The 25729-nt window shown below is 40.0% G+C and overlaps 1 protein-coding gene across 5 annotated transcripts in view; it reads right to left on the bottom strand.

Moving 5' to 3' along the window:
• Window positions 1-11107: 11107 nt before the first annotated feature.
• Window positions 11108-25729, bottom strand: part of LOC126418677 (testin) — a 98669-nt gene continuing 84047 nt past the window's right edge. For all 5 annotated transcript variants that reach the window (XM_050085565.1, XM_050085564.1, XM_050085567.1 and 2 more), the window contains 2 exons: window positions 21309-21467; window positions 11108-13083 (listed from right to left, as the gene is read on the bottom strand). In XM_050085565.1, coding sequence (XP_049941522.1) covers window positions 12889-13083; window positions 21309-21467 — 354 coding nt within the window. In that variant the 3' untranslated portion in view covers window positions 11108-12888. The remainder of the gene's footprint in view (window positions 13084-21308; window positions 21468-25729) is intronic.

Genomic DNA, 25729 nt, shown 5'->3' with positions numbered 1-25729 from the left:
AATCCTGCGTTCTGGTATGCGCAAGCTGAAGCAAATTTCTTATCTTCAGGAAAAACAATGGAATCATCAAAATTCGCGCTTGTGGTCAGCCGGTTCGATCATCGATTCACAGTGGAGATGCAGGACCTTATACCGACACCGCTGACAGTAGATGTGTACTTGAAGTCGAAGTCAGAACTCACATGCCGAGTGTCCGCTTCTTGAGAGGAGAGAGTACAAGTGATAATGCAGGAAGACATAGATGACAAGTTCCTAGGCCACTTACAGAGCAAGGTTAACGCACACACGGTGCTGGCCACATTGGTATGCACATTATGGAGCAGCAGGCACCAGCACAAGTTACAGGATGATCCCATCACCAACTGAAATGGCTTTAGATGATGTGGCTGCCCTGACTGATCGCATTCATGATCCCACTGTGCCCGCTTCCAGTTCTGACTTGGCAGTTGTGTGCAACAGTGTTTCGGCAGGGATGAAACCTGATTGTGACAGACTGTCAAGAAAGGTGACAACGCTTGAACAACAGTTGAATGATGACTTGTTAAACAGGACTGATGCTCTGGGTAAACAACTGAATGAACTTCTCGCCGATCGCGACGCTAAAAGCAAAATCCGACGTTGCTCAGGGAGCCCTTCCACATCCCACACTTCTCGCCGCGATGATAATATATAGCAGGTACCATCAGCGGTTCACCGACTAAGCTCACAAGTACAACCTCACATTCGAATATGTGAGCCTCAAGCAGAAGCCGATGCCTCTACTTGTGCCTCTACCCGCCTATTTCTGACGGACCACAAGTCAGGGAGGAGGTTTGTAATTGATGTGGGCTCCGACTCAAGTATTATGCCGCATGACAAGAAGCATGAGTACCACCAGTCCACTAGCTTCAAGTTGTTGGCAGCCAAAAGCTTGTGGACTTTCGTTGTTGCCGACATGGAGGATAATTGGAGAAGATCTGCTGGTCCGCTACCACCTGCTACTGGACATCAGGACGTTTTACAGGATGCTGTCACCAGGCTGACGACGGCCGGGTATTGTCGTCACACCGCCAGCTGCGACGTCAAGCTTATCCAGACAACAGAAGCTTATCCAGGCAGCAGAAGACCTGATCACCAGTCTAATCAGCCAGTTTTCTAAAATCACAAGGTCTCTGGGAGCCGCACAGCACATACGTCACGATACTATCTTTTACATTAACACCACAGCAGTCCCCCCCCCCCCCCCCTCCCCCAGTTTCGTGTATGCCCCCGCTGTTGGCGCCTGACAGGTATGCTGTAACAAAACCCAACTTCAAAATGGCTCTGAGCACTATGGGACTTAACTTCTGAGGTCATCAGTCCCCTTGAACTTAGAACAACTTAAGCCTAGCTAACCTTAGGACATCACACACATCCATGCCCGAGGCAGGATTCGAACCTGCGACCGTAGCGGTCGCGCAGTTCCAGACTGTAGCGCCTAGAACCGCTCGGCCACCCCGGCCGGCAAACCCGAGTTCGATACATCCATCCAACAGCGGCTTGTCGTCAACTCTGCACTTGGTACCCAGAAAGAACAGTGTGTAGTGGCCAATGCGGAGATTCAGTTTCTAGTTAGTAAATATACCAAACAGGTTTACGCAGAAATGTGGGAGAGGTTCGTCCAATTTCATGCATAGTACACTGTGATACTTTTACTGAAAAGTGGTGATATAGTAGACGAAATTTACCAAACATTGTTTCATTTTCACATGTTAAAAATACGTATTTGTCTGAATCACAGTTTCAAAGAATTAAGCGCGTAATTAAAAAATCGGAAAGTATGGGACTTACCAGGAGCTCTGTGGATAGTTGGGTTGCTGTAATCTCTGTGCAAAAACTTTAAAAATATCTGCTACCAATTTTTCAGGGAAATCTTAATGTTTCCCGTCTAATTCACGTCCGTTTTCGCCTTGATACGGGATTTCATGTTGTGCGGTTTCTTCATTATCTGCCCGTCCGTTATTTCTTTCCCGAAATTAACCATATAACGGTGTTGTATTTCTTTAATATAATCCGCTTTCTCTCTTCTTGCGGCCGGAGTTTGTGATTTACTGATGATTGCGGGGCAATCTTTAATAATGTTGACAAAGGCTAATTCTGAGTCTTCCATTTCGGCACAGAAATAACTTGAGAAAACTTTCGCTAACATACAACACACGGGTCTAGTGCAGCAGGGGATACAACCCGTCGGCTTTGAACAATGATGTCATTCCTTAGTCATAGATCGTAATGTCTTCACTTCGAGGCATAGATAATAAAGCAGTTCTGTGTTCTAATAAGCTTTTGCTGTTATGTTTCAATTTCGTTTTTTTACTGATTGCTTAATAAAGTAGGATCAGTTTATTCTATCTCGTGAGATTTTTTTTTTAAAAGCCAAAAAACACTTATCAGCTACTGAAGGCAGCTGCAACACTAGAAGAATCGCTTCTCGGCTTTTGACAAGATATTGCTTAATAAAGTAGGATCAGTTTATTCTATCTCGTGAGATTTTTTAAAAAAAAACCAAAAAAACACTATTGCTTATTAAAGTAGGATCAGTTTATTCTATCTCGTGAAATATTTTTAAAAAAACCAAAAAACACTTATTAGCTACTGAAGGGAGCTACAACACTAAGAAGAATCGCTTCTCGGTTTTTGACAAGATATTGCTTAATAAAGTAGGATCAGTTTATTCTATCTCGTGAGATTTTTTTTAAAAAAAGCCAAAAAGACACTATTGCTTAATAAAATAGGATCAGTTTATTCTATCTCGTGAGATTTTTTTTTTAAAAAGCCAAAAAAACACTATTGCTTAATAAAGTAGCATCAGTTTCTTCTATCTCGTGAAATTTTTTTTTTAAAAAGCCAAAAAACACTTATTAGCTACTGAAGGGAGCTACAACACTAAGAAGAATCGCTTCTCGGTTTGTGACAAGATATTGCTTAATAAAGTAGGATCAGTTTATTCTATCTCGTGAAATTTTTTTTAAAAAAGCCAAAAAAACACTATTGCTTAATAAAGTAGGATCAGTTTATTCTATCTCGTGAGATTTTTTTTTAAAGCCAAAAAAACACTATTGCTTAATAAAGTAGGATCAGTTTATTCTATCTCGTGAGATTTTTTTTTAAAGCCAAAAAACACTTATTAGGTACTGAAGGGAGCTGCTTAATAAAGTAGGATCAGTTTATTCTATCTCGTGAGATTTTTTTTAAAAAAGTCAAAAAACACCTATTACGTACTGAAGGGAGCTACAACATTAAGAACAATCGCTTCTCGGCTTTTGACAAGATATTGCTTAATAAAGTAGGATCAGTTTATTCTATCTCGTGAGATTTTTTTTTTTAAAAAGTCAAAAAACACTTATGCTTCTGACAAGATCAATGTTTATCTCTCTCGCATTCCTTTGTTTCTCAACATTCTCCTCAGCTCTTTCATCTCTGTAATACATCCTCTCTGGCGACTTGTGACGTCATTGTTCAAAGCCGACGGGTTGTATCCCCTGCTCCACTAGTCCCCAACACACGCAAACGAAACTGAGAACCAAAGATGTTGGATTTTAATCTCTTTGCTGAGAACATGGCTGAGAACTTACTCAGTAAGGAGGGGAGGTAGAGAGAAAGTACTCCAGGGTCAGAGATTATGCTTCCTAGTTTTTATTCATACTTCGACCATAGATACAATATCTATGGTCGAAGTATTCATACGAAACTGAGAACTTTCTTTGAGAACGTTCTTTTGCTCTGAGTATCAACTCTGGAGAATGTTCTCGTTTTTATTCATACAACCCATTGGCTGACTGCAATTTGCAGCAAATATCTTTGGAATTTGATGCATTTTAGGTTGGGGAAACAAAAAACTCGTGTAGCAACTAGGGCTGTTGATAGAATATCAATATCTTTTCTAAAATGTGTCGATATCTATCGGCGATAATTTTATCCCCAATACATCGATATCGAAACGGTAATTTCAAGTGCTGACATTTTAGTTTTATATTATATTTTCTCCCAGTTTTGGTAAATATAAGAAATTGTACTAGAACATAACTTTGCGTCAACTGAGTGAAAGCGTCTTACTGCTTTTTGAGCTTTCATTACGTCCAGTATTTTTCTTTGATTGTGTGAATCACTGGGGGGGGGGGATGGAATGACAAGATTTCCAGTGTGAAGAAATAGCATATCAGTTGCGTTAAAAAACAATTTGTAACAAATACTGTGCTATTTCTTCACATCGACAATCTTCAAAACAGTTGCTGAAATTGATGAACAAAAATCTAAATGACAAGATTGGTCTTTGCGGTGGACGGAGAAATGGTAACGTAATCGGCGCTACCAACAGAAAAAGCAGCGTTTAACGCAATTTTGACACTACAACTGCTAGGCAGCTGGCGTTTGTAGAACTGAAAAAAAACAAGGAAGTCGACATGAAATGTTCTGAATAAATCTGATACATGACGAAACCGAATGACAGACCCATCGGACGCCTTTTATTGTGCCACTCAAATGCTCTTACCATTGTTGGCAAACTGAATATCGTTAAGCGTGAATGTGCGTTGTTGTCCTTTCAATTTTTGCTCTAAGGGAGTATAATCAGTCTGTTAGCTTGTTGATGAACAGCATATCTAATAATAAATCCATACATAAATACACAACCCTAATGCCAGCAGTATATTAACAATATTGTTATATTAACATTATTGTTATAGGTCGGTACGTTGATATTTTTTCCTTCGATATATCGATACCTTTTTCGATATACAGAGGACTGATAATTGTATTGTTTTTAAATTTTGATATATTTGATTCCCAATAATAATTTTAAAATAGCATACAGTCCTTGTAGAAACCTCCACTGGCACTTACAACAGAGAACTCAGAGAACAATCTAGTGAAACTAAAAAATTTATCATTATGGTTCCGTATTTCTCAAGCCGTGGCGTGTATATCACTATAAATGATCTATTGGAGAGCACATTTAGCGCGCTGATATACGTGCAGATGTGAATTTAATTGGAAAGAGCAAGTGTCGTTGCGTCTGCAAACTCCTACATTCGAAGTTACTCAAGTACAGAGTCCATTCACTAATCAAGACATTCGGCTTGTACTGTTGACAGGCACCGACACTTGACTCAAGTGCAAGGTCGTAAGTGAGAACTTCTGAATGCTTAAGGCTCCACGGACAAGCACAGATTTAGCTCTCTGCTTACAGAGAAACAAATTGATCTGCTTCAAGTGACACCAGAGGTTGTAGAGAGTTTCAGGGAGAGCGTAAGGGAACAAATGCCAGGAATGGGGGAAAGAAATACAGTAGAAGAAGAATGGGTAGCTTTGAGGGATGAAGTAGTGAAGGCAGCAGGATCAAGTAGGTAAAAATACGAGAGCTAGTAGAAATCCTTGGGTAACAGAAGAAATATTGAATTTAATTGATGAAAGGAGCAAATATAAGAATGCAGTAAATGAAGCAGGCAAAAAGGAATACAAACGTCTCAAAATTGAGATCGACAGGAAGTGCCAAATGGCTAAGCAGGGATGGCTAGAGGATAAATTTAAGGATGTAGAGGCTTATCTCACTCGGAGTAAGATAGATACTGCCTACAGGAAAATTAAAGAGACGTTTGCAGAAAAGAGAACCACTTGTATGAATGTCAAGAGCTCAGATGGAAACCGAGTTCCAAGCAAATAAGGGAAAGCAGAAAGGTGGAAGAAGTATATAGAGGGTCTATACAAGGGCGATGTACTTGAGGACAAAATTATGGAAATGGAGGAGGATGAAGATGAAATGGGAGATATGATACTGCGTGAAGAGTTTGACAGAGCACTGAAAGACTCAAGTCGAAACTAGGCCCCGGGAGTAGGCAACATTCCATTAGAACTACTGACGGCCTTGGGAGAGCCAGTCCTGGCAAAACACTACCATCTGGTGAGCAAGATGTATGAGACAGGCGAAATTCCCTCAGACTTCAAGAAGAATACAATAATTCCAATCCCAAAGAAAGCAGGTGTTGACAGTTGTGAAAATTACCGAACTATCAGTTTAATAAGTCACGGCTGCAAAATACTAACACGAATTCTTTACAGATGAATGGAAAAACTAGTAGAAGACGACCTTGGGGAAGATCAGTTTGGATTCCGTAGAAATATGGAACACGTGAGGCAATACTGACCCTACGGCGTATGTTAGAAGCTAGATTAAGGAAAGGCAAACCTACGTTTCCAGCATTTGTAGATTTATAGAAAGCTTTTGACAATGTTGACTGGAATACTCTCTTTCAAATTCTGAAGGTGGCAGGGGTAAAATATAGGGAGCGAAAGGCTATTTACAATTTGTATAGAAACCAAATGGCAGTTATAAGAGTCGAGGGGCATGAAAGGGAAGCAGTGGTTGGGAAGGGAGTGAGACAGGGTTGTAGCCTCTCCCCAATGTTATTCAATCTGTATATTCAGCAAGCAGTAAAGGAAACAAAATAAAGATTCGGAGCAGGTATTAAAATCCATGGAGAAGAAATAAAAACATTGAGGTTCGCCGATGACATTGTAATTCTGTGAGAGACAGCAAAGGACTTGGAAGAGCAGTAGAACGGAATGGACAGTGTCTTGAAATGAGGATATAAGATGAACATCAACAAAAGCAAAATGAGGATAATGGAATGTAGTCGAATTAAGTCGGGTGATGTTGAGGGTATTAGATTAGGAAATGAGACAAAGTAGTAAAGGAGTTTTGCTATTTGGGGAGCAAAATAACTGATGATGGTCGAAGTAGAGAGGATATAAAATGTAGACTGGCAATGGGAAGGAAAGCGTTTCTGAAGAACAGAAATTTGATAACATTGAGTATTGATTTAAGTGTCAGGAAGTCGTATCTGAAAGTATTTGTATGGAGTGTAGCCACGTATGGAAGTGAAACATGGACGATAAATAGTTTAGACAAGAAGAGAATAGAAGCTTTCGAAATGTGGTGCTACAGAAGAATGCTGAAGATTAGATGGGTAGATCACATAACTAATGAGGAGGTGTTGAATAGGATTGGGGAGAAGAGAAGTTTGTGGCACAACTTGACTAGAAGAAGGGATCGGTTGGTAGGACATGTTCTGAGGCATCAAGGGATCACCAATTTAGTATTGGAGGGCAGCGTGGAGTGTAAAAATCGTAGAGGGAGACCAAGAGATGAATACACCAGGCAGATTCAGAAGGATGTGGGTTGCAGTAGGTACTGGGAGATGAAGCAGCTTGCGCAGGATAGAGTAGCATGGAGAGCTGCATCAACCCAGTCTCAGGACCTTCTGCCTTGATATTAGAAATCCTCGGTTCACTAATGTGGACTCTCGACTCAGCCAATGATGGTCTTCGTTACAACCTGATTTCCTCCCATTCTTTCTAGATAGGAAACGACTAGCCATCCCTGAGCAGCTCATGTAAAAAGCTCCTCAAACAGTTTAGAGTGATGTCTGCATGAAGGATTTTGCCAGTCACAGTGCCTCCTTATAACAGTGTCAGGAAAGTGCTATGTGTTGTGTGCGGGAAGAATTCTCAACCATTGATTCCCAAGCCCCTGTGTGGCAACAGGAGACACATTCTGACAAAGTGGAAAACAACTGCAGGCAATTAATGATAGATGGCTCTTTACTGCCTCCTATCAACTTTTGCCCGGGCCCCTGATAACAGAAGGTTGCACTTACTGGACTGTTCCACAGGATAGCTTTGTGGCCAGTTGTAAAATTTCTATCCTTTGCCTGCTGAGAAAAAAAAAAAAGAAACTCCAACTCGCCCCCAACTTGCTCGAAGTGCTTCGCTTCCTTGAGCCTGGAGCCCCTCTCACTATACTAGGCAGCACAAAAATTACTTTTGTAAAGCATGCTGTACTACAGTTGCCAGTGCGAAGCTGTCCAGTATCTACCAGTACAGTTAATAAACTGATAACCTTACCAAACATTTGAAACCAAATGATACAAATATGTTAATGTAATCAACCAAATTAATTGTTGTAATTGATTATGTAAGGAAGCAAAATACTGCTCCCTCACAATACGTGAAACTGATTGCTCTAACACTCCAGTGAGGTTCGTTGAAAATTGCTTTTACATTGATATGTCACAATACATCTTCCACATGTCATCTTTGCCTATACCGTAGGGTATGCCATTTTGATGTAAGCAAATGTCAGTGTGAGGAGTGAGTCAAATTGCAGCTAATGACGGAGCAGAAAAGGGCTCTTCAGGCACAGCATATTGTGATTTGGGCAATGCGATTTCTCTGTCAGGTGACTGGACTTTGGTATTCTGCTTGGGGTTGCGTATCCAAGAATAAGTTTTTATCTTGGCGGCTCCAGACGATACAAGGCAGCTGGAGATATTCCTGCTGTGGAAATCTGCAGCTGCCGTGCCTTGGTTAAGAGGGAAGCAAGTGTCTTAGAACTACGCAGAGGTACCTTACTTTTGTTCAGTGAATTTGAGGACAGCTTGAGATTCACAAAATGTTTCTTTCTACCGTCTTTCCTAGTGCCTCGCTGTCTGTTTACGTACCTTACCTGCTTTTAAGAGTATTATAACCCTAAAAATACCAGATCAGTCTTCCTGCTTGCTTAAGCCCTCATCGTGGGTACGTTGAGTGCGAGTTCAAGCCTGCATGTGTTTACATCATGTGTTTATACCAGTGTAACTTTGTAATTTTCTGCAATTAAGATACTGTGTTTTTACCTTCTTGTATGTGATATCTTTGTGGACTTGCTAGTTAACTTGTTAATTCAAGAAAAAAAAATCATGCCAGTTTCTTGGTATTTAAGGTACTTTCTGCTAATGTAGTTGAAGTTCAATTGCCAAGCATGTGCATCCATTCAAATCTTGTTGATTTTCCATCCAGCATGGTGGCCCCTTGCTACCATTAAACCATTGGGTGTTGTTTTGAAACTGAATTGCAGTTGGCGGTTATATCTTATCATCTCCTTGTAAAGATTTACGTGTGTGTTCTGTAGTAAAGCCCGACTGTTTTTCTTGCTATTAATACTGGAGGGCTTGGTTTCTGCCACTTTATTGATATGTGGGTGTGTAATTAAAATTGTAGCCATAATTTGTTCAGTTCCATGATTGAAGGGTTAAACATCATTTATGATTAGATTACTTGTTGAAATTGATCATTTTTATTGCCAGTTATTACTAGCAGTTACTCGTGCCATCCACAGAATTGCCTTGATTATCTGGGAGGCATCTCATTAAAGCTGAGTAACTACCTGTTGGCAGTTGGTTGAATTCTGAGGTCTCAAGTTGCGCTGCCTCTTGATCAACAGTATTCGCATGGCCAAAAAATTTACTTGATGGAACATTGTACCCATCTCTGTTTTTTTAAAAATTACATATTTTTTAAATGTGTGTGTGTGTGTGTGTGTGTGTGTGTGTGTGTGTGTGTGTCCTTTTTGGGGAACTGAATGTAAATTTTAAGGTCATTTTTAGTAAGTTTTCATTTCTTTGGTCAGTAAAAATAAATGTCATGTGACAAGGGCCTCCCATCGGGTAGACCGTTCACCAGGTGCAAATCTTTCGATTTGGCACCACTTTGGCAAGTTACGCGTCGATGGGGATGAAATGATGATGATTAGGACAACACAACACCCAGTTCCTGAGAACAGAAAATCTCCGACCCAGCCGGAAATCGAACCCGGGACCTTAGGTCTGACATTCTGTCGCACTAACCACTCAGCTACCAGGGGGGCAGGACGTTGGTCAGTAATGTTTTGTAAATCAGTAAACAGACTCTCAGAAAATATGACAAGGTGGATTGCCAAATTGTTTTAACACAAATTCTCGTTTAGCTGCTGTTTGAACTATAGATACTGTATTAAATTTTTGCATTGTTGTTCTGTCACATAAACATGTCCAAAAAAATTTTCTATGTCATAATGTTTACAAGGTATCTCATTATAGGAATTGAAACTTAGTGATAAGCGATTAACTCTCAAGGAACTGCCACAAATTTCTTTGTCCCTGTGATGTGGGTTGTTGAAAGTATTTGCTTCCATAACAGTAATACTTACGTGCAAGGCTCATTTGTTGTCTTTGAACATACATATTTTCATAACCATATATAACATTTTGGGTTTCCCATGTTTTGAATGGTACAGTGCGTGCCAGTGTAATAGTGTATTGAAGTCTTATTTGAATACAAAGTAAACACTGCAGTACATGTTCAGGGATGTGCACATTTATGAAATTTGATCACTGCTGAGACTTGTTACTGTTCTTAAAGTGTTTTTTAATTAACTGTTGAAAGCTTACACATAAATTTTTCTTAATTAGTTGAACTGATCTTCTAAGCATACATTGTTCAATAAATATTTGGTCATGAATGATTTTCAATCCTTACTTGGTCCTACTCCTCCCCTCCCTAGACAACCCCACGCAGTAGCTGTTTACCCACAATTTCTCTCCGTTAAGAATGACATGACATGCAATCTCAACAGAAAATGCAAGACAGCTGAACAATTACAAAACTGTTTGATTGAGCGAAATGTGATTTCTGGACATTCAATAGCACAGTTATTAACAACTAGACTGAACATTAATATAAAGTATCTCATAAATAGTATAAAATTGTGTGGTGGTGGTGGTGGTGGTTAGTGTTTAACGTCCCGTCGCCAACGAGGTCATTAGAGACGGAGCGCAAGCTCGGGTTAGGGAAGGATTGGGAAGGAAATCGGCCGTGCCCTTTCAAAGGAACCATCTCGGCATTCGCCTGAAACGATTTAGGGAAATCACGGAAAACCTAAATCAGGATGGCCGGAGACGGGATTGAACCGTCGTCCTCCCGAATGCGAGTCCAGTGTGCTAACCACTGCGCCACGTCGCTCGGTAAAAAATTGTGTCTCTCACAATATTACTATGATGACATCGTCTATACTACAGAATATTTCTGCAACACTGTACTACTAGCAGATGATGCAGACAGTTCACCCAAGGTTAATGATCCTACAAGGTGCACATTACCAAGTGTCTCCACTCAAAATATACTTCTGACATCATGAAATAAAGTAACAAAACCAGCCCTGTCTGACAAAACTATTCTCATTAACATGATGAATAAATTTCATGAACCATATTACATTTAAAAAATGAATCTGAAGTAGTATACTTCATCATTTAAATTTATTTCCAAAAAAAGGGTATATCAATATTTTGTGACATAAAATAGGAATGTAAATACATACTCTAAAATCTGAAATGCTTAAAAATGCATATAAAATATTAATCACTTATAAAAGTTCTAAAATTTACTCTTGTTTATCTTGAACAACAGTCTACAGTAGAACAACCTCACGCAAAATATAGGCTTATATATATAAAGTAACTAACAGTCTTTAATCTTAGTGAATTATACTTTTTGATTTTTAATACTATATTTCCTGAATTTGTGAAATCTTCTGAAAATTTAATTCACAGGAAGGAGATTGACAACTGACAATAGCTAAAACAAGTGAACACAAAAACATTCACAGTAATTCCCAATATTCAATCACAAATAAAATGATATGAGAGCAACGATGTTTAACAGTAAATGATGTAAAATTTTCTCTAGTCTTTACAAAGATGATTATCTTGGCCAGGCACACTGTGATATTCCTTAAGAAATACCCTAAAATGCCATCAAATTTACAATCTGTAAAGTATTTCTGTTTCTGAATACATTTAATTACTATGGCACCATATTTCAAGTAGAAATAAATGCATGACTGGGATAAGAAATAATACTGCAAAGCTGCTGCATGTACCTACAATACATGAAAAAGTTACCTCAACATATCACCTTTTATAAAACATCAGGCTGAGGAATACCATACTGAAAAATGAATCTAATGATCAATAACCCAACCCACAGAAAATAAGATGAATGTATGAGCACAATTATCAACTCACTAATTTTACAGTCTGCATAAATCATTTCTGCACTATGTTGAACAGACTGTTTTCTGCATAAAAAAGGCACATCATAATATTTTGCATAAGATATGCTCACATATTACAATGGCCATTGACAATCATTACTTACAGTTACACTAACACTTTGTCACAAACATCAGTGATATTAAAATGTATGTAAAAAGTATAGAAATCTGTCATTTCATAGGCTTCAAAATTAATTTTCACAGCCAAGGTACACTGCAGAAAATACTTTTAAGACAACATGTAAAAATACCTGTTAAGCATGTAGATGCAGATATTAAGTGTAAAGTTGATATAAAAACATAGATTTCTCTTCAATGATTAGTCAGACTGTTTTACAGGGACACAGTAAGAAGCAAATTAGGCCACTGAAAAATGTTGTGGACGAGTTCACACTGTTCATATCAAATGCAGTGTATCTAAACCTGTGTTAGGTGGCATCACACTAAGTACGAAAAGTACCTTATGAATGTTTCTTATCAAGAGAAAATAAGTTACAGTGAAAACGATTACTGTGTCGCACCTTTTTGAAACATACACTGTAAACCGAATGCATCACACTTGACTCTCATTCTCCTATTATTGTACACACAATACTCTGAATACTCATGACATTATCACTTAAGACTGTAATGAGTTAAACGTTGCTTCCTTAAAACAATACAATTTTGTCACAATTAATAAAATCAACAAATTATTGGAGAGAGAAAGCAAAATGAATAAACTGTGTTATTCACTTCATTATTCTCTTCTTTTTACTACTGTAGAAATGACTCCAAATGCACTATGCTTCTTTTCAAATGCTTGAATTATATGTCAAACATTTCCTAAATATAAATCTCATAACCAAGATGTGGTTGAATGGAAAATAAATGAATAACATATGGCACATATACCAAGTATTCTCCTTGGCTACATCCAATATACCCAAATGTAATACATAATTATGATTACATTTCATACAGTTCTATAAGATACCAGATGCCAAAACACACTCCTTGCTACAAAATGGCTGATTTTTCTTCACAGCAAAACGTCCTCCCAGAAGAGATTTATGGCATGAGAAGCAACTGAAACAGTCACCTGACACATGCCAGTGAAGCTCATTCCAACTAACTCTTTGGTCACTGGCACCAATTTTTTTTCCACATGCATGACAACTCTGTGAAACAAGTAAATTATTGTTATTAGTGTGAACAAAGATTTCAAACTGATTTAGCATAAAGAGAACGCATCATCAAACTAATGCTATGCATTGAAAATCAATGTTAAGGTACTACTCCAACAATTGTGAAAAGAACAAATTATTCCTAGGTAGCTATGTCTAACATCAAAATCAACTGAGCTCCAGCACTCTTAAAGTACTTGACTTTTGGTGATCTAGGTGTGAGAAAGAATAATGTTCTGTGGGTACACTGACTTCGAACTCACTGAACATGGTACACACAAGTTATTGTGACACTGTTCTCATTCCTTATGAGCATCTTTTCAGGGGTGCGTTTGCCCCGACTTCATTTTTATGGGTGACCATGTGAGGCCACATCAAACACAAGGGGAGGAGTTCTTGGAATGAGAGGATATTCAGTTAATGGGTTGGCCTGCCCGTTCCCTTGATTTAAATCGCATCAAGCGCATAAGTAGTATGTTAAAAACAAAGATGATGTGACTTACCATACGAAAGCGCTGGCAGGTCGATAGAAACACAAACAGACACATACATACACACAAGATTCTAGCTTTCGCAACCAATGGTTGCTTCGTCAGGAAAGAGGGAAGGAGAGAGAAAGACAAAAGAATGCGGCTTTTAAGGGAGAGGGTAAGGAGTCATTCCAATCCCGGAAGCGGAAAGACTTACCGCTTCCGGGATTGGAATGACTCCTTACCCTCTCCCTTAAAAGCCGCATCCTTTTTGTCTTTCCCTCTCCTTCCCTCTTTCCTGACGAAGCAACCATTGGTTGCGAAAGCTAGAATTTTGTGTATATGTATGTGTGTGTTTGTGTTTCTATCGACCTGCCAGCGCTTTCGTATGGTAAGTCACATCATCTTTGTTTTTAAATATATTTTTCCCACGTGGAATGTTTCCCTACTATATTCATATCATTAAGTAGTATGTTAATAAGACATACTGTGGCATGTCCACGTGCACCAATGACCATTCAGCAGTTGTAAACTGCACTGGAGGAGAAATGAAATACCCTGCCACAAGAACTCCTTACCCATCTTGTGGCCAGCATGGCAGCATGTTGAAGAGGATGCACTGACATTTGTGCCTATTAGGAACCATACCCTTCCTTTTATAACATCCAAAGGACCATCAAAAATCACAGTGACACCAATGTAATTACCTGCATTGTCTTTGAATAAAAGTGTTATTTCTGTTTGTCTCACTGTGTATTTGCTTCTGTCACATTCTGTACTATAGCAGTTCTTTCAATGTATGATGCAAGTTTCATCCAGGTGCATTACTTGGCAGTGACACATCATGCGAAAGTTACTTTCATCCTTAAGTTTTGCACACCATGGTATATATTCACAGTTTAAATGAAAAATTGAGTTCTGAAAGAAACATTTCTTTCTGTTTACAAACAATATTCCACATTAAAAACATGGTATCTTATTCACACAGTATCCTTATACAAACAATGATTCATGCATACCCCAAATTTAGTTGAAATTGTTCCAGATGTTCCTGAGTTACACTTTTATGTCACCCTTTTTCACTCCCACCCTTCGCCATAGGAGCGCTAGTGATGTCTAGTGCCATAGTAACTTATTTTTTCCAGATACGCTGATATGTTGCTGTCTTTGCATCCCCAAAACTGCCCCACTCCTAGAGGTAAAATGTCGTCAGTACTGTGATCAATGAGCATAGCAAAACTGGAAGCTATAGATTTGATACTAATATCAGTCATCATTTATAATTTTAATGTCTGGGCCTCTCAGTCTTCAGCACTTGGGGTGGTAAGGGTACATTAACTTCACAGTACTTTTACACAAATAACACAACTGATGAGTCAAGCACAAAATGTAGTTGAAACTATTCCAGGTTCCTGATTTATGGTTCTACATAATCCCCTTTCTGCCTGCACCCTTATATGAGACACGTAGTAGTTCTACTCATATTGCTTCACTTCAGATAGCACCAAAGTATACCAGTTGGTGGGAGGAGATGTGGTATATAAACACACACACACACACACACACACACACACACACACACACACACACACACACACTCTCTCTCTCTCTCTCTCTCTCTTCCCCTTCTCTCTGTCCGTCTTCCCCTCCTCCATCACTCTATCACCACCGTTCCCCATCTCTGTCCATGTCCTCCTCCCACCATTTCTTGGTTTCTTTCCCCCTCCCTCCTCTCTCTGTCCAACTCCTCCCCCTCCCTTTTCAACCTGCCCACTACCCTCTTCCGTCTTCCATCTGCCTCCTACACCTGCCCCCCCCCCTCCTCCCTCTCTCTATCCATCTTCTTTTCTCCTCTCTCGACCCATCTCCTACTCACCTCTACCCCTGTCCTCCTCCTTCTCCACCCCCCTCCTTCCTTTCCACATGCCATTCAACAATCTACCTACTTCCTCTGACCATTTTCTCCCCCTCCCCTATGTACATGACCTCCTCTCATTCTTTCTGTACATCTCCTTCTTCCCCCTCTCTCTGTCCAGCTCCTCCTCCTCCTCCTCCTCCTCCTCTTCTCTCCATCCATCTCCTCCTCCCCCATCTCTGTGTCTGTCTCCTCCTCCCCCATCTCTGTGTCCATCTTCTCCTCACCCTGTGTCCGTCTTCTCCTCACCCCCCTCTCTGTCTATCCATTTATTTCTCCTACCTCTCTTTGTACAGTACCTATGACACTCACCTCAGTGGGAACTAGGTGATTCTTGCCCCAACAAGGCTTCTTTCCTGAAAGTAAGAGTTATGTGTACCAAGTTTGGTTGAAAGCAATCCAGTGATTTAGGAGGAGATGTATATATGATGTAGATCCTACTTTTGAGCTAGCATCTATTAGTTCATAATGAATATGTATATTTCTCTGCTACCACAATAATTCTATGCTTTACTTGCCCTGCACTGCTATGCTCACTTTGTTGGAGGACAGAAGGCTATTCAAAAATTAAATAGAAACTAGAGTCCTTCAAATATTCTGCTTATTTAGTGAATACATAAATTTTATGCAAGCCTTTGTTTTCTATTATCAGATGTAAGAATGAGTGATTAAAAAATCTCATAACTATGTAACATTTTCATTGTGTGTGTGTGTGTGTGTGTGTGTGTGTGTGTGTGTGTGTGTGTGTACTCCCACACGATAAGTAAACGTTTTTATCTGTTTTACCTGTAATTCAGTCAAAATGACCAGTGCTGTCAGTAAAATGTACTTGTCAGAGAGGCTCCTGAAGTGAATTTCAGGCAATAACAAGCTGTGTTGTAGTGATCTAACATAAAAAAATTCAAAGGGCCATTGGTATATTCTTTGAAGTGTAAAGTCATATGCAACATACATGACATTTGGGATATTTTTGTTTGTATGTTTCAGCGGTAGACATCGGTTTGCCATTTATTTCCTCTGGGAGACAGTAAATTTGCTGAAAGATGATGTTCACTTTTCTAATACATTTGTCTGTACCTAGGTCAATCATGCCAAAATATACAGTGTTCCATAATACAAGAAAATTTCATTCCGTATGGGTCCCTAGCATATCACTATTACAGTCAAGAACAATCTTTACAAGCACTGTCACAAAACCATGTGGATGTAGTGTTGTCATTGTTAGTCAAATATTGGGCATTAAGGTAACACTCCCTATTCCAGAAAGAGCTTAGGCATTAAGCTAACACCCCTATTCCCACATCATAGAATGAATTGCTACTTGTATTATTACGTGAAGAGAGAGAACAACCAAATACAAATATCAAGACTTCGAAATCAAAATTAACAAGAAATGTCAGCACCAAATAAATGTGTTCTACATGTTAACACTATGAATGGCCACTTCACAGCCCATGCCATTTGTATCTTTCCAAACAACAGTTTCTGTCCACCGCCTACCCACACTCATGCTCATAAATTAAGGATAATGCTGATACATGGTGAAACAATGATCTGGTGGGTGGTTTGTAGGTTTAAATCACCTTGGGGTATGACCATGCGGTGCATTTGACCTGCGGTCATCGCACAGTGGCACTGGCAGCAGTCCACATTCACAGAGGTGTGTTGGTGCTTGTCAGAGTACGGTGCAGCGAGTAAGTGTGCAGATGTTTTCAGATGTGCTAATGGTGACTGTGTGTTGAAAATGGCTCAAAGAACACATATTGATGACGTTATGAAGAGCAGAATACTAGGGCGACTGGAGGCTGGTCAACCACAGCAGGTCATAGCACGTGCCCTCTGTGTGGCACAAAGTGTGATCTCAAGATTATGGCAATGATTCCAGCAGACAGGAAACGTGTCCACGCACTACAGCACGGGACGTCCACAGTGTACAACACCACAAGAGGACCGATATCTCACCAACAGTGCCCGCAGATGGCCATGGAGTACTGCAGGTGGCCTTGCTCGGGACCTTATCGCAGTCACTGAAACTGAACAGACATGGTTTATTCACCCAGAGACCTACAAGGTGCATTCCACTGACCTCTGGTCACAGGAGAGCCCGTAAAGCCTTGTGTCAAGAACACAGTACATGGTCATTTGAACAGTGGTCACAGGTTATGTTCACGGACGGGTCCAGGTATAGTCTGAACAGCGATTCTCGCCAGGTTTTCATCTGGCGTGAACCAAGAACCAGATACCAACCCTCAATGTCCTTGAAAGGGACCTGTATAGAGGTCGTGGTTTGATGGTGTGGGGTGGGATTATGATTAGTGCACGTACACCCCTGCATATCTTTGATGGAGAAACTGTAACAGGTCAGGCGTATCGGGACGCCATTTTGCACCAGTATGTCCGCCTTTTCAGGGGTGCAATGGGTCTCACCTTCCCCCTGACGGATGATAACGCACGGCCCCTCTGAGCTGCCATCGTGAAGAAGTACATTGAAACAGAAGATATCAGGAAAATGGAGTGGCCTGCTTGTTTTCCAGACCTAAACCCCATCGAGCATGTCTGGGATGCTCTCGGTTGACGTATCGCTGCACGTCTTCAAACCCCTACGACAATTCAGGAGCTACGACAGGCACTGGTGCAAGAATGGGAGGCTATACCCCAGCAGCTGCTCGACCACCTGATTCAGAGTATGTCAACCCATTGTGCGGCCTGTGTACATGTGCATGGTGATCATATACCATATTGATATCGGGGTACATGTGCAGGAAACAGTGGTGTTTTGTAGCACATGCAGTTTCGGGATCGTTTCCTCAACTTATCACCAATACTGTGGACTTACAGACCTGTGCCGTGTGTAGCGCCATGTGCCTATGCTATTGGCACCAGTTTTGTGTAGTGCCACATTGTGTGGCACCACATTCTGCAATTATCCTTAATTTATGAGCATGAGTGTATATCTCCTTGCCTACTACCAGTCCAACCTCTAACATGCTTTCTACTCCCTTTGGTTCATCTGCACAGTGTTGCCCTTTTACTGTCCCCCCTTCCCCCCTCACCCCCTTAGTTCCCAACACAGAACTCCCAATGGTACACCTAGCAGTCCACCATCCCATGGATCATCGCTGCACCTTCTTCTCCCACCCTTACCCAGCTAGTCCTCTCTGCCCTCCCTCCCCCATGGTTCTTCTGAAACCCCAATGCCCATGCCAGTTAAGAACGCTAATTGCCGCAGTGGCGCTGCAGTCCACAGAACCAACGGTGGCTGCGAATGTGTAAGCACTGTGTGTGTGTGTGTGTGTGTGTGTGTGTGTGTGTGTGTGTGTGTGTTTTGCTCCATCCAATAAAAGGTTTGTCCGATAGCTAAAATCTAAGTCAACATTTAAATATGCGTCTGCTATTCAACACCTATGTGGTAATTAGCAATCCATACTAATATTCATACTGTTATTTCGTCACAAACTTTCCATTCTTTGTCATACATTTTAAGCTTGACATTCAATTTTTTCCACAAACACTGTATGTACATTTGAAATATAAGTATCCAAATGATTATTATAATGTTAAAAAGGAGTGTGCTATTGTATGAAATGAAAACCACACATGAGAAAGCTATAAAATTACCAGGAGACAGAGTGGCTCATCAGAGCTCACCACCGGGAGGTGATATTACTGTACTGCCACCACACACATTTAAAAGTGAATAACCATTCCTCGCTTTTGGAACTAATAGTTCCTTTCTCAATGAGGAAATAGGAATACGATGGAAGGTTAGAAAGAAGGGCAGATCATTTGGACCCAAGGATGAGGAGCACCCACCTGTATTGAGGATAGCAAAAATGAAGGGGGAAGTGCTGTACCCGGACATGTAGCACACCAATTTAACAGGACACTCTAGCAGGTTGCCAAAGTACTGGGCTGGTGATGCTATACCTTTGAGAATGTAACAAACATTCCTGAATGACAGTATTAACACCAGCATGTATCCACAGGCATCTCTGGCAGCTTCCGCTGAAACCAGCAGTGCCTGCTTAGCCAACAGATCGCACCCATATTGCCAATAGGAGGCATGGCAATAATGACACTACTTGTGACCACAATGTCACATATCCACAAGTAGTGTACACCATATTCCTCTGCCAGCACAGCATTTAGGACACTGTATGGGCACAGCATGGAAATTCAGACACCAAAACCGATCTGGTGGATTCAGCCATCAAACCAAGATGCAGTTCTTCCAGCTGTCAAACCACAACTGAGTTCAAGTTGCCAATACTGGATGACTTTGCCTGCACCATCACTAAAAGGAACCAGCTGGACAACAACAAGCTTCCGCCTCACTGACCTGGGCCCCCGTGGACAACAGCATCCACACTTGGTCTCTTTAACAGTTCGCTGACATTATTCTGGGCACTACAGCCTTCATAGAGTCTATAAGCAGCCACTTGTTCTACAATGAGCCATGTTTACTGACCTCAACATCACAGGACCCAGGGAGCACGACTTTAGTGTTCACCAGTTCATTGACTTTTGTGGTCATATTTATGGACAGCCTGATTTTGTTCATCTGAACTTCGAATTTGTTCTGTTCAAACTCTACACTAACAGTGTGACTACTTGTCATTAAATTCTAGAAACAATTGTTCAGAATAAAGTGATTCTTGTTTTACATCTATTTCAAGCCTTTTTGTACTGAGGGAGCTTGTGGAAAGACACTTCAGGAGATACCAAAGAGAGCTGGAGGTCAGTGGAGGTACTCACTGTTCCAGTTTCAGTCAAGAGAGGATATAAGGATAGAGTGAAAAATAAAGATGGACAGAGGAAGAGCTATGAGTACTGCAGTTAAGAACTAAGTACAAAGCAGAAAAGGAAACAGGGACAAATCAGAGAGAGTGGGGAGGGGATGGCGGTAGGGAGGAAACCTGGATATTTTCTTTATTCCTTTTTCATCTTCTTCCCCCCACGTGGATGCAAGATCCCTCTTCCCCACCCCCATCAACACACACATGCACAACTAATTTCACTACTAATTTATCTTCCAATATCCATATTCATTCTCTATCCTTGTGTTACCACTGGGATGAAGTGGGAAAGTGCTTACCAACACACTGCCTTTGGCTCCAGCTCTCTCTTACTCATTCCCATTAATAATTGTTTTCCCTTGATCTCAGTGTAAGTGGGTCCCTCTCATCCTGGGGGCTCCGTGATATGGTCCTCCACTCTAACCTTCCCCAATCTATCCTCTTTTCTCCCTGATGAAGGAACTAATAGTTCTGAAAGCTAGAAATAATTATTTCTCTTAAATTTTATATACTGACAGTACTGGTATTTCATCCCATGGCAGTAAGAATTGCTGTATGCAATGTTAAGAAGTATGAACATCAAATCAAATTTCAGCACAGGAGTGAAAAGCCTAGATTCTATAGAAAAAGAAAACAGTGTTTAAACTGTGGAATGTTAATGTGAGACTGAATACTGAATAAAACAGCTGAAGTGAACAAAGATGTAGGATTTGGAAGGTAGGGAGATCATACTGCAGCAAGAGGATTGTGTCATGTAAAGTAGGATTTATGTCAAAAGGAAGTCAGGGCGAAGGGTTGTACACAGAAACCAGGAATTGATGATGATTTTGGTGGTGGTGGTGGTGACTACAAAATGACATGAGATAGTCATAATGGAGAATGATTTTATAATTAATGTAGTATATTTTAGAACTAAGACCCCAGTTATTCCACATAATAATGTTAACCAACTCTGAGATTTGATAGTTGGTGATGTTTCTGAAAGTATCTTGCAATAAAAAACTAATTTACAATATACAACAAGGTTTTATGTCTTACCTTTCCATATTTTTCTTGGAAACAATCAAGACACACTGGTTGACCATCTACTGGAACATATTTCATGCCTCCGAGGGGAATGTCACATTCATAGCAACAGAAATGTTTTACATGGAAAGCCTGTCCCTCTGCCATTGTGTATTCATTGACAAATATCAGCTGAAACACAAATGCAAATTAATACAACTATAATGCCACAGTGATTGTAATTATAATGCTTAAGTCAACAAACAGAAATAACAAATGCTGACTTCATATTCAAAAACTAAAAAACACTCCTAGGGTGTGATACTAAAAACCAATGAATGAAGGGGAGAGGTTAGAGCTAAACATCATGTTGATGGCATTGTCATTAGAGATGAAACACAAGCATGTAATGGACAAGGATGGGTTAAAGAAGCTGGAAGCATCAATTTCAAACAAACCATCCTGTCATTCATCTTCGACAGTCTAGGAAACCTAAATACCATACTGCTCAGTAAGGCATGAAGGACGATGTACACACAAACCCCCGAGCATTCACGTAAAATTTTCATTCATTTAGTTTAATCTTCCTCTTATGAGCTCTGCTCAATTGTAATATGTTAAATTGCATGCAGTGATGTCAATGTTGCACAAAATTTAAACAATGGAAAATCCAGGGTGGAATGTAACAATATTAGGGAAAGGAAAGTTGCTCCTCATCATATAGCACAGATGCTGAATCGCAGATAGGCACAACAAAAAGACTCACAAATCAGCTTTCAGCCAGTATGGCCTTCGTCAAAAATAGACGACACACACACACACACACACACACACACACACACACACACACACACACACACACACACACACACACACATTATCTTGTTTTGTTCTACAGGAATTTTTGTACTGTTTCACATCTCTTACTAAAATTACAGTATTTTGTAATGGCGTCAGTACCTCTATTGAAGAATGCCAACCAAGAAATCTGACATTTGTTCAAAAGCATAATTTTTGACAACAATTTACATGCTTAACTTTATCTTTAATCTGGATCTTTCTATGTATTACCAGTCCAAAATTGTGTCCGATTAGGCGTAATTTGTATGTTGCTGTTTGCAAGCTTGTTCTCAGTGCTTCACATAATAATCATATCACCAGCAGTGGTTATCATCGTATCAGTGTTAAGATGCAATGTTTCTGTTATTGTGTTTCTACTCCCTCAAAATGTCATCCATGTCAATATTAAAATGTTGTATGGGATGCACAGTAACCTCGTCTTACTTCTTTGTTGTAAATTCTCTGTTAGCTGACCATTCGCATCTTAAATTATCAATGTGCTATGATGTGAGATTTTTAAGTGCTGCAAACAGATATCTGGCATAATTTTTCTTTTCTATTCTTGTGCAAAGTTTAGTTCTTTTAACTGTACCAAAAGCATTTTTCCATTTCTTCTTATTATTGTTAATCAACAACTGCAACATTGGATGCATTAATGTTTATGTACTAAACATTCCAAAACAAAGCAAGGCAGTCATCAACCTGAAGACTGGTCTGAATTCCTCTACTAAGCATGCTTCTACTGGATGGGGGGTATGCCCTTGCCTTCCTTCAAGTTTGGAACTGACTTACTCCGTCTCTTATAGGGGTCCTACAGTTTAGTGTGGATTTGGAAACTCAAAATTTTTCACATTAATGAACTTCATCAGAGGTGAAAGAAGTGATATGTCACAGGTAAAAAAAAACCTAGTACTGACCAGCAATCAAACTCAAGATCTTTCCATCCACAGTCCTGCACTTCACCATTGAGCCGTTATGATTCCAAAGTAACAACTGCATTTAAGCACAATTTTATTACTCTAAATTCCATCTATTCTTCGACAATTTAACTCTTTGTCATTGTGTTCAGTGTAGTTTTTAAACCTGTAGCGCACAATGTGCAGATACTGTTTGCGGAAAGGGTTGATTCTTTCTCCTTTTTGAAAACAGAGACTACTTATGTTTTCCTGGACTTACGGAACTCCATGGGTGCAGCACATTTGTATGAGGAGAAAACCCACAAGTCCAGTTGCTTTGGATTTTCAGCTTTTCTTACAACTTCTTCCAATTATTTCATGGATACTTCATGGATATAAAATGTACTTGTCATTGGGAACTTTTATTCTGCTACTTTATAGTCCAGCAAAAGCTTTTCACAATAGTTAATGCATTCTTCAACTTTGATACAATTCAATTTCATTCATTCTTATCGTGTTGCATTCATACAACATTTTCATGGCCTTATATCCTACCCTCTCCACTCTTCAAGTATACTAGAAGTCCAACGTTCACTCAGTGTGCTTGCCAGGGGCCTTGTCCAGGATGTGGAAGAGGCTCTTCCAGCAGCTATTGAGAGTGCGGGGTGCAGCCAGCTCCAAACTGTTGCACATGTCGGCACCAAAAATGCGTCATTGGGGCTCCGAGGAAATCCTTGGGTCCTTTGACGGATGGCTAAATTGGCGAAGGCAGCCTCCATCTCTCGAGAAGTGGAAGCCAAGCTGATGACTTGCATCATCGTACCCTGGGTGGACCGGGGTCCTCTGGTTTCGAGTTGAGTGGAGAATCTACACCAGAGGCTATGTCGACTCTGTGATGAAAATGGTTGTAGATTTCTCGACCTACATTATGCAGTGGAAGGTTGTAGGACACCCCCGATAGATCAGGGGTGCACTACACAAAGGAAGCAGCTACATGGGTAGCACAGTACTCATGGTGTGCACATGGGTTTTTTTTTTTTTTTTTTTTTTTTTTTTTTAAAAAAGATTAAGTTCCTCTGCACGGGAAACAAACCGTTGGCCTGAAAAATTACTAGTTCATGACAATGATGTGTGTGTGCCAACTGTAAAAATTATTAGTTCGCCTAAACAGGTCATTCCAAAGGATTTAAATATGTTAAATCTCATGCTAGTAAATTGTCTAAGAGTGTGTAGCAAGATCCCCGAGTTACTATCCAAAATAAACGGTAGTAATGCCAATACTGTATTAGGTACTGAAAGCTGGTTGAAACCAGACATAAATAGCAGTCAAATTTTGAACTCTGATTGCACAATGTTTAAGGAGGATAGGACTGATGCTATGGAAGGTAGTGTGCTCATTGCAGTTAAAAGCTGTTTAAACGCAGTTGAGATTGATACTGAGTCAGAATGTGAAATAATTTGGATAAAGCTGTCAATCAGAGAAGAAGTGACCATTGTATTGGGATATTTTTATAGACCACCAGCATCCACAACAAATGTCACAGAACATTTCAGGGAAAGTCTTGAGTACACAGGAAATAAATATCCAAGTTGTCCATTAGTTATAAGTGGAGACTTTAATCTGGCATCCATTGACTCGGAAAATTACATGTTTATCACAGGGGGCAGAGGCAAAGTCTTGTGTGAAGTTATTCTAGGAGTGCTCTCAACATAAAACCTTGAGCAATTGGTTATAACAGCAACTCGAAATGGGAACATGTTAGATATCTTGGTGACAAACAGACCTGATCTTCTGGAGGAAGTTAATCTAGAAGAAAGTATTAGCGACCATAATGTCATTGTGGCTTCTATGTCAGTGGAAGTCGGGAGGGGGGAGATAGAGTTTTCTTGTTTGGCAAAGCAAATAAAAGTGTCATTAATGAATATCTTCATAGTCATTCATAGTCGGCTCCAAGCATTCACCGTGAGACACAAAGATATTCAGCATCTTTGGCCGGAATTTAAAGGTATTGTCCACCATGTGCTAGAGTAATATGTGCCTAGCAAGAATATAGGAGGGAAAGGATCCACCTTGGTTCAACACACATATTACGAAGTTGCTGAGAAAGTGGAGAATTTTGCACAGTCTTTTAATCATAGTCACTGTCCTGCTGAAAAACAGAAATTATGCAAAATGAAGGCAGCTGTCAAAAGGTCACAGAGATATTCTTTTAACGAATTTGAAAGCAATCTTTTACCTGCAGATTCCAAAAATAACCCCAAAAAATTTTGGTCGTACGTAAAATCTATGAACGCCACAAATAATTCAATACCTTCTCTTGCTGACAGTATGGATAATGCAACAGATGATGATAAACAGAAGGCTGAAATTCTAAACCTAGCTTTCAAAAACTTATTTACAGCAGAGGACAGCAGCACCATTCCCCCTTTCAATTGTCGAACAAACGCAAGGATGGCTGACATAGTGTTTAGTGTACCTGGGATTGTAAAACAGTTAAGATCCTTAGATGACAGGAAGGCATCTGGCCCAGATTGTATCCCCATAAGATTTTATATCGACTATGGTACAAATATAGCATCATTCTTGTCCATCATCTATCAGAGATCATTGGAACAGCAGAAAGTTCCACGGGACTGGAAAAACGCCCAGGTCAGAGCAATCTATAAAAAGGGCAGAAAATCGCATGCACATAACGACTTTTCTAGACTCTGAGAAGC

The sequence above is a fragment of the Schistocerca serialis genome, chromosome 9, assembly GCF_023864345.2.
Source record: "Schistocerca serialis cubense isolate TAMUIC-IGC-003099 chromosome 9, iqSchSeri2.2, whole genome shotgun sequence".
NCBI lineage: Eukaryota > Metazoa > Arthropoda > Insecta > Orthoptera > Acrididae > Schistocerca > Schistocerca serialis.
This window is presented reverse-complemented; position numbering and strand designations above follow the sequence as displayed.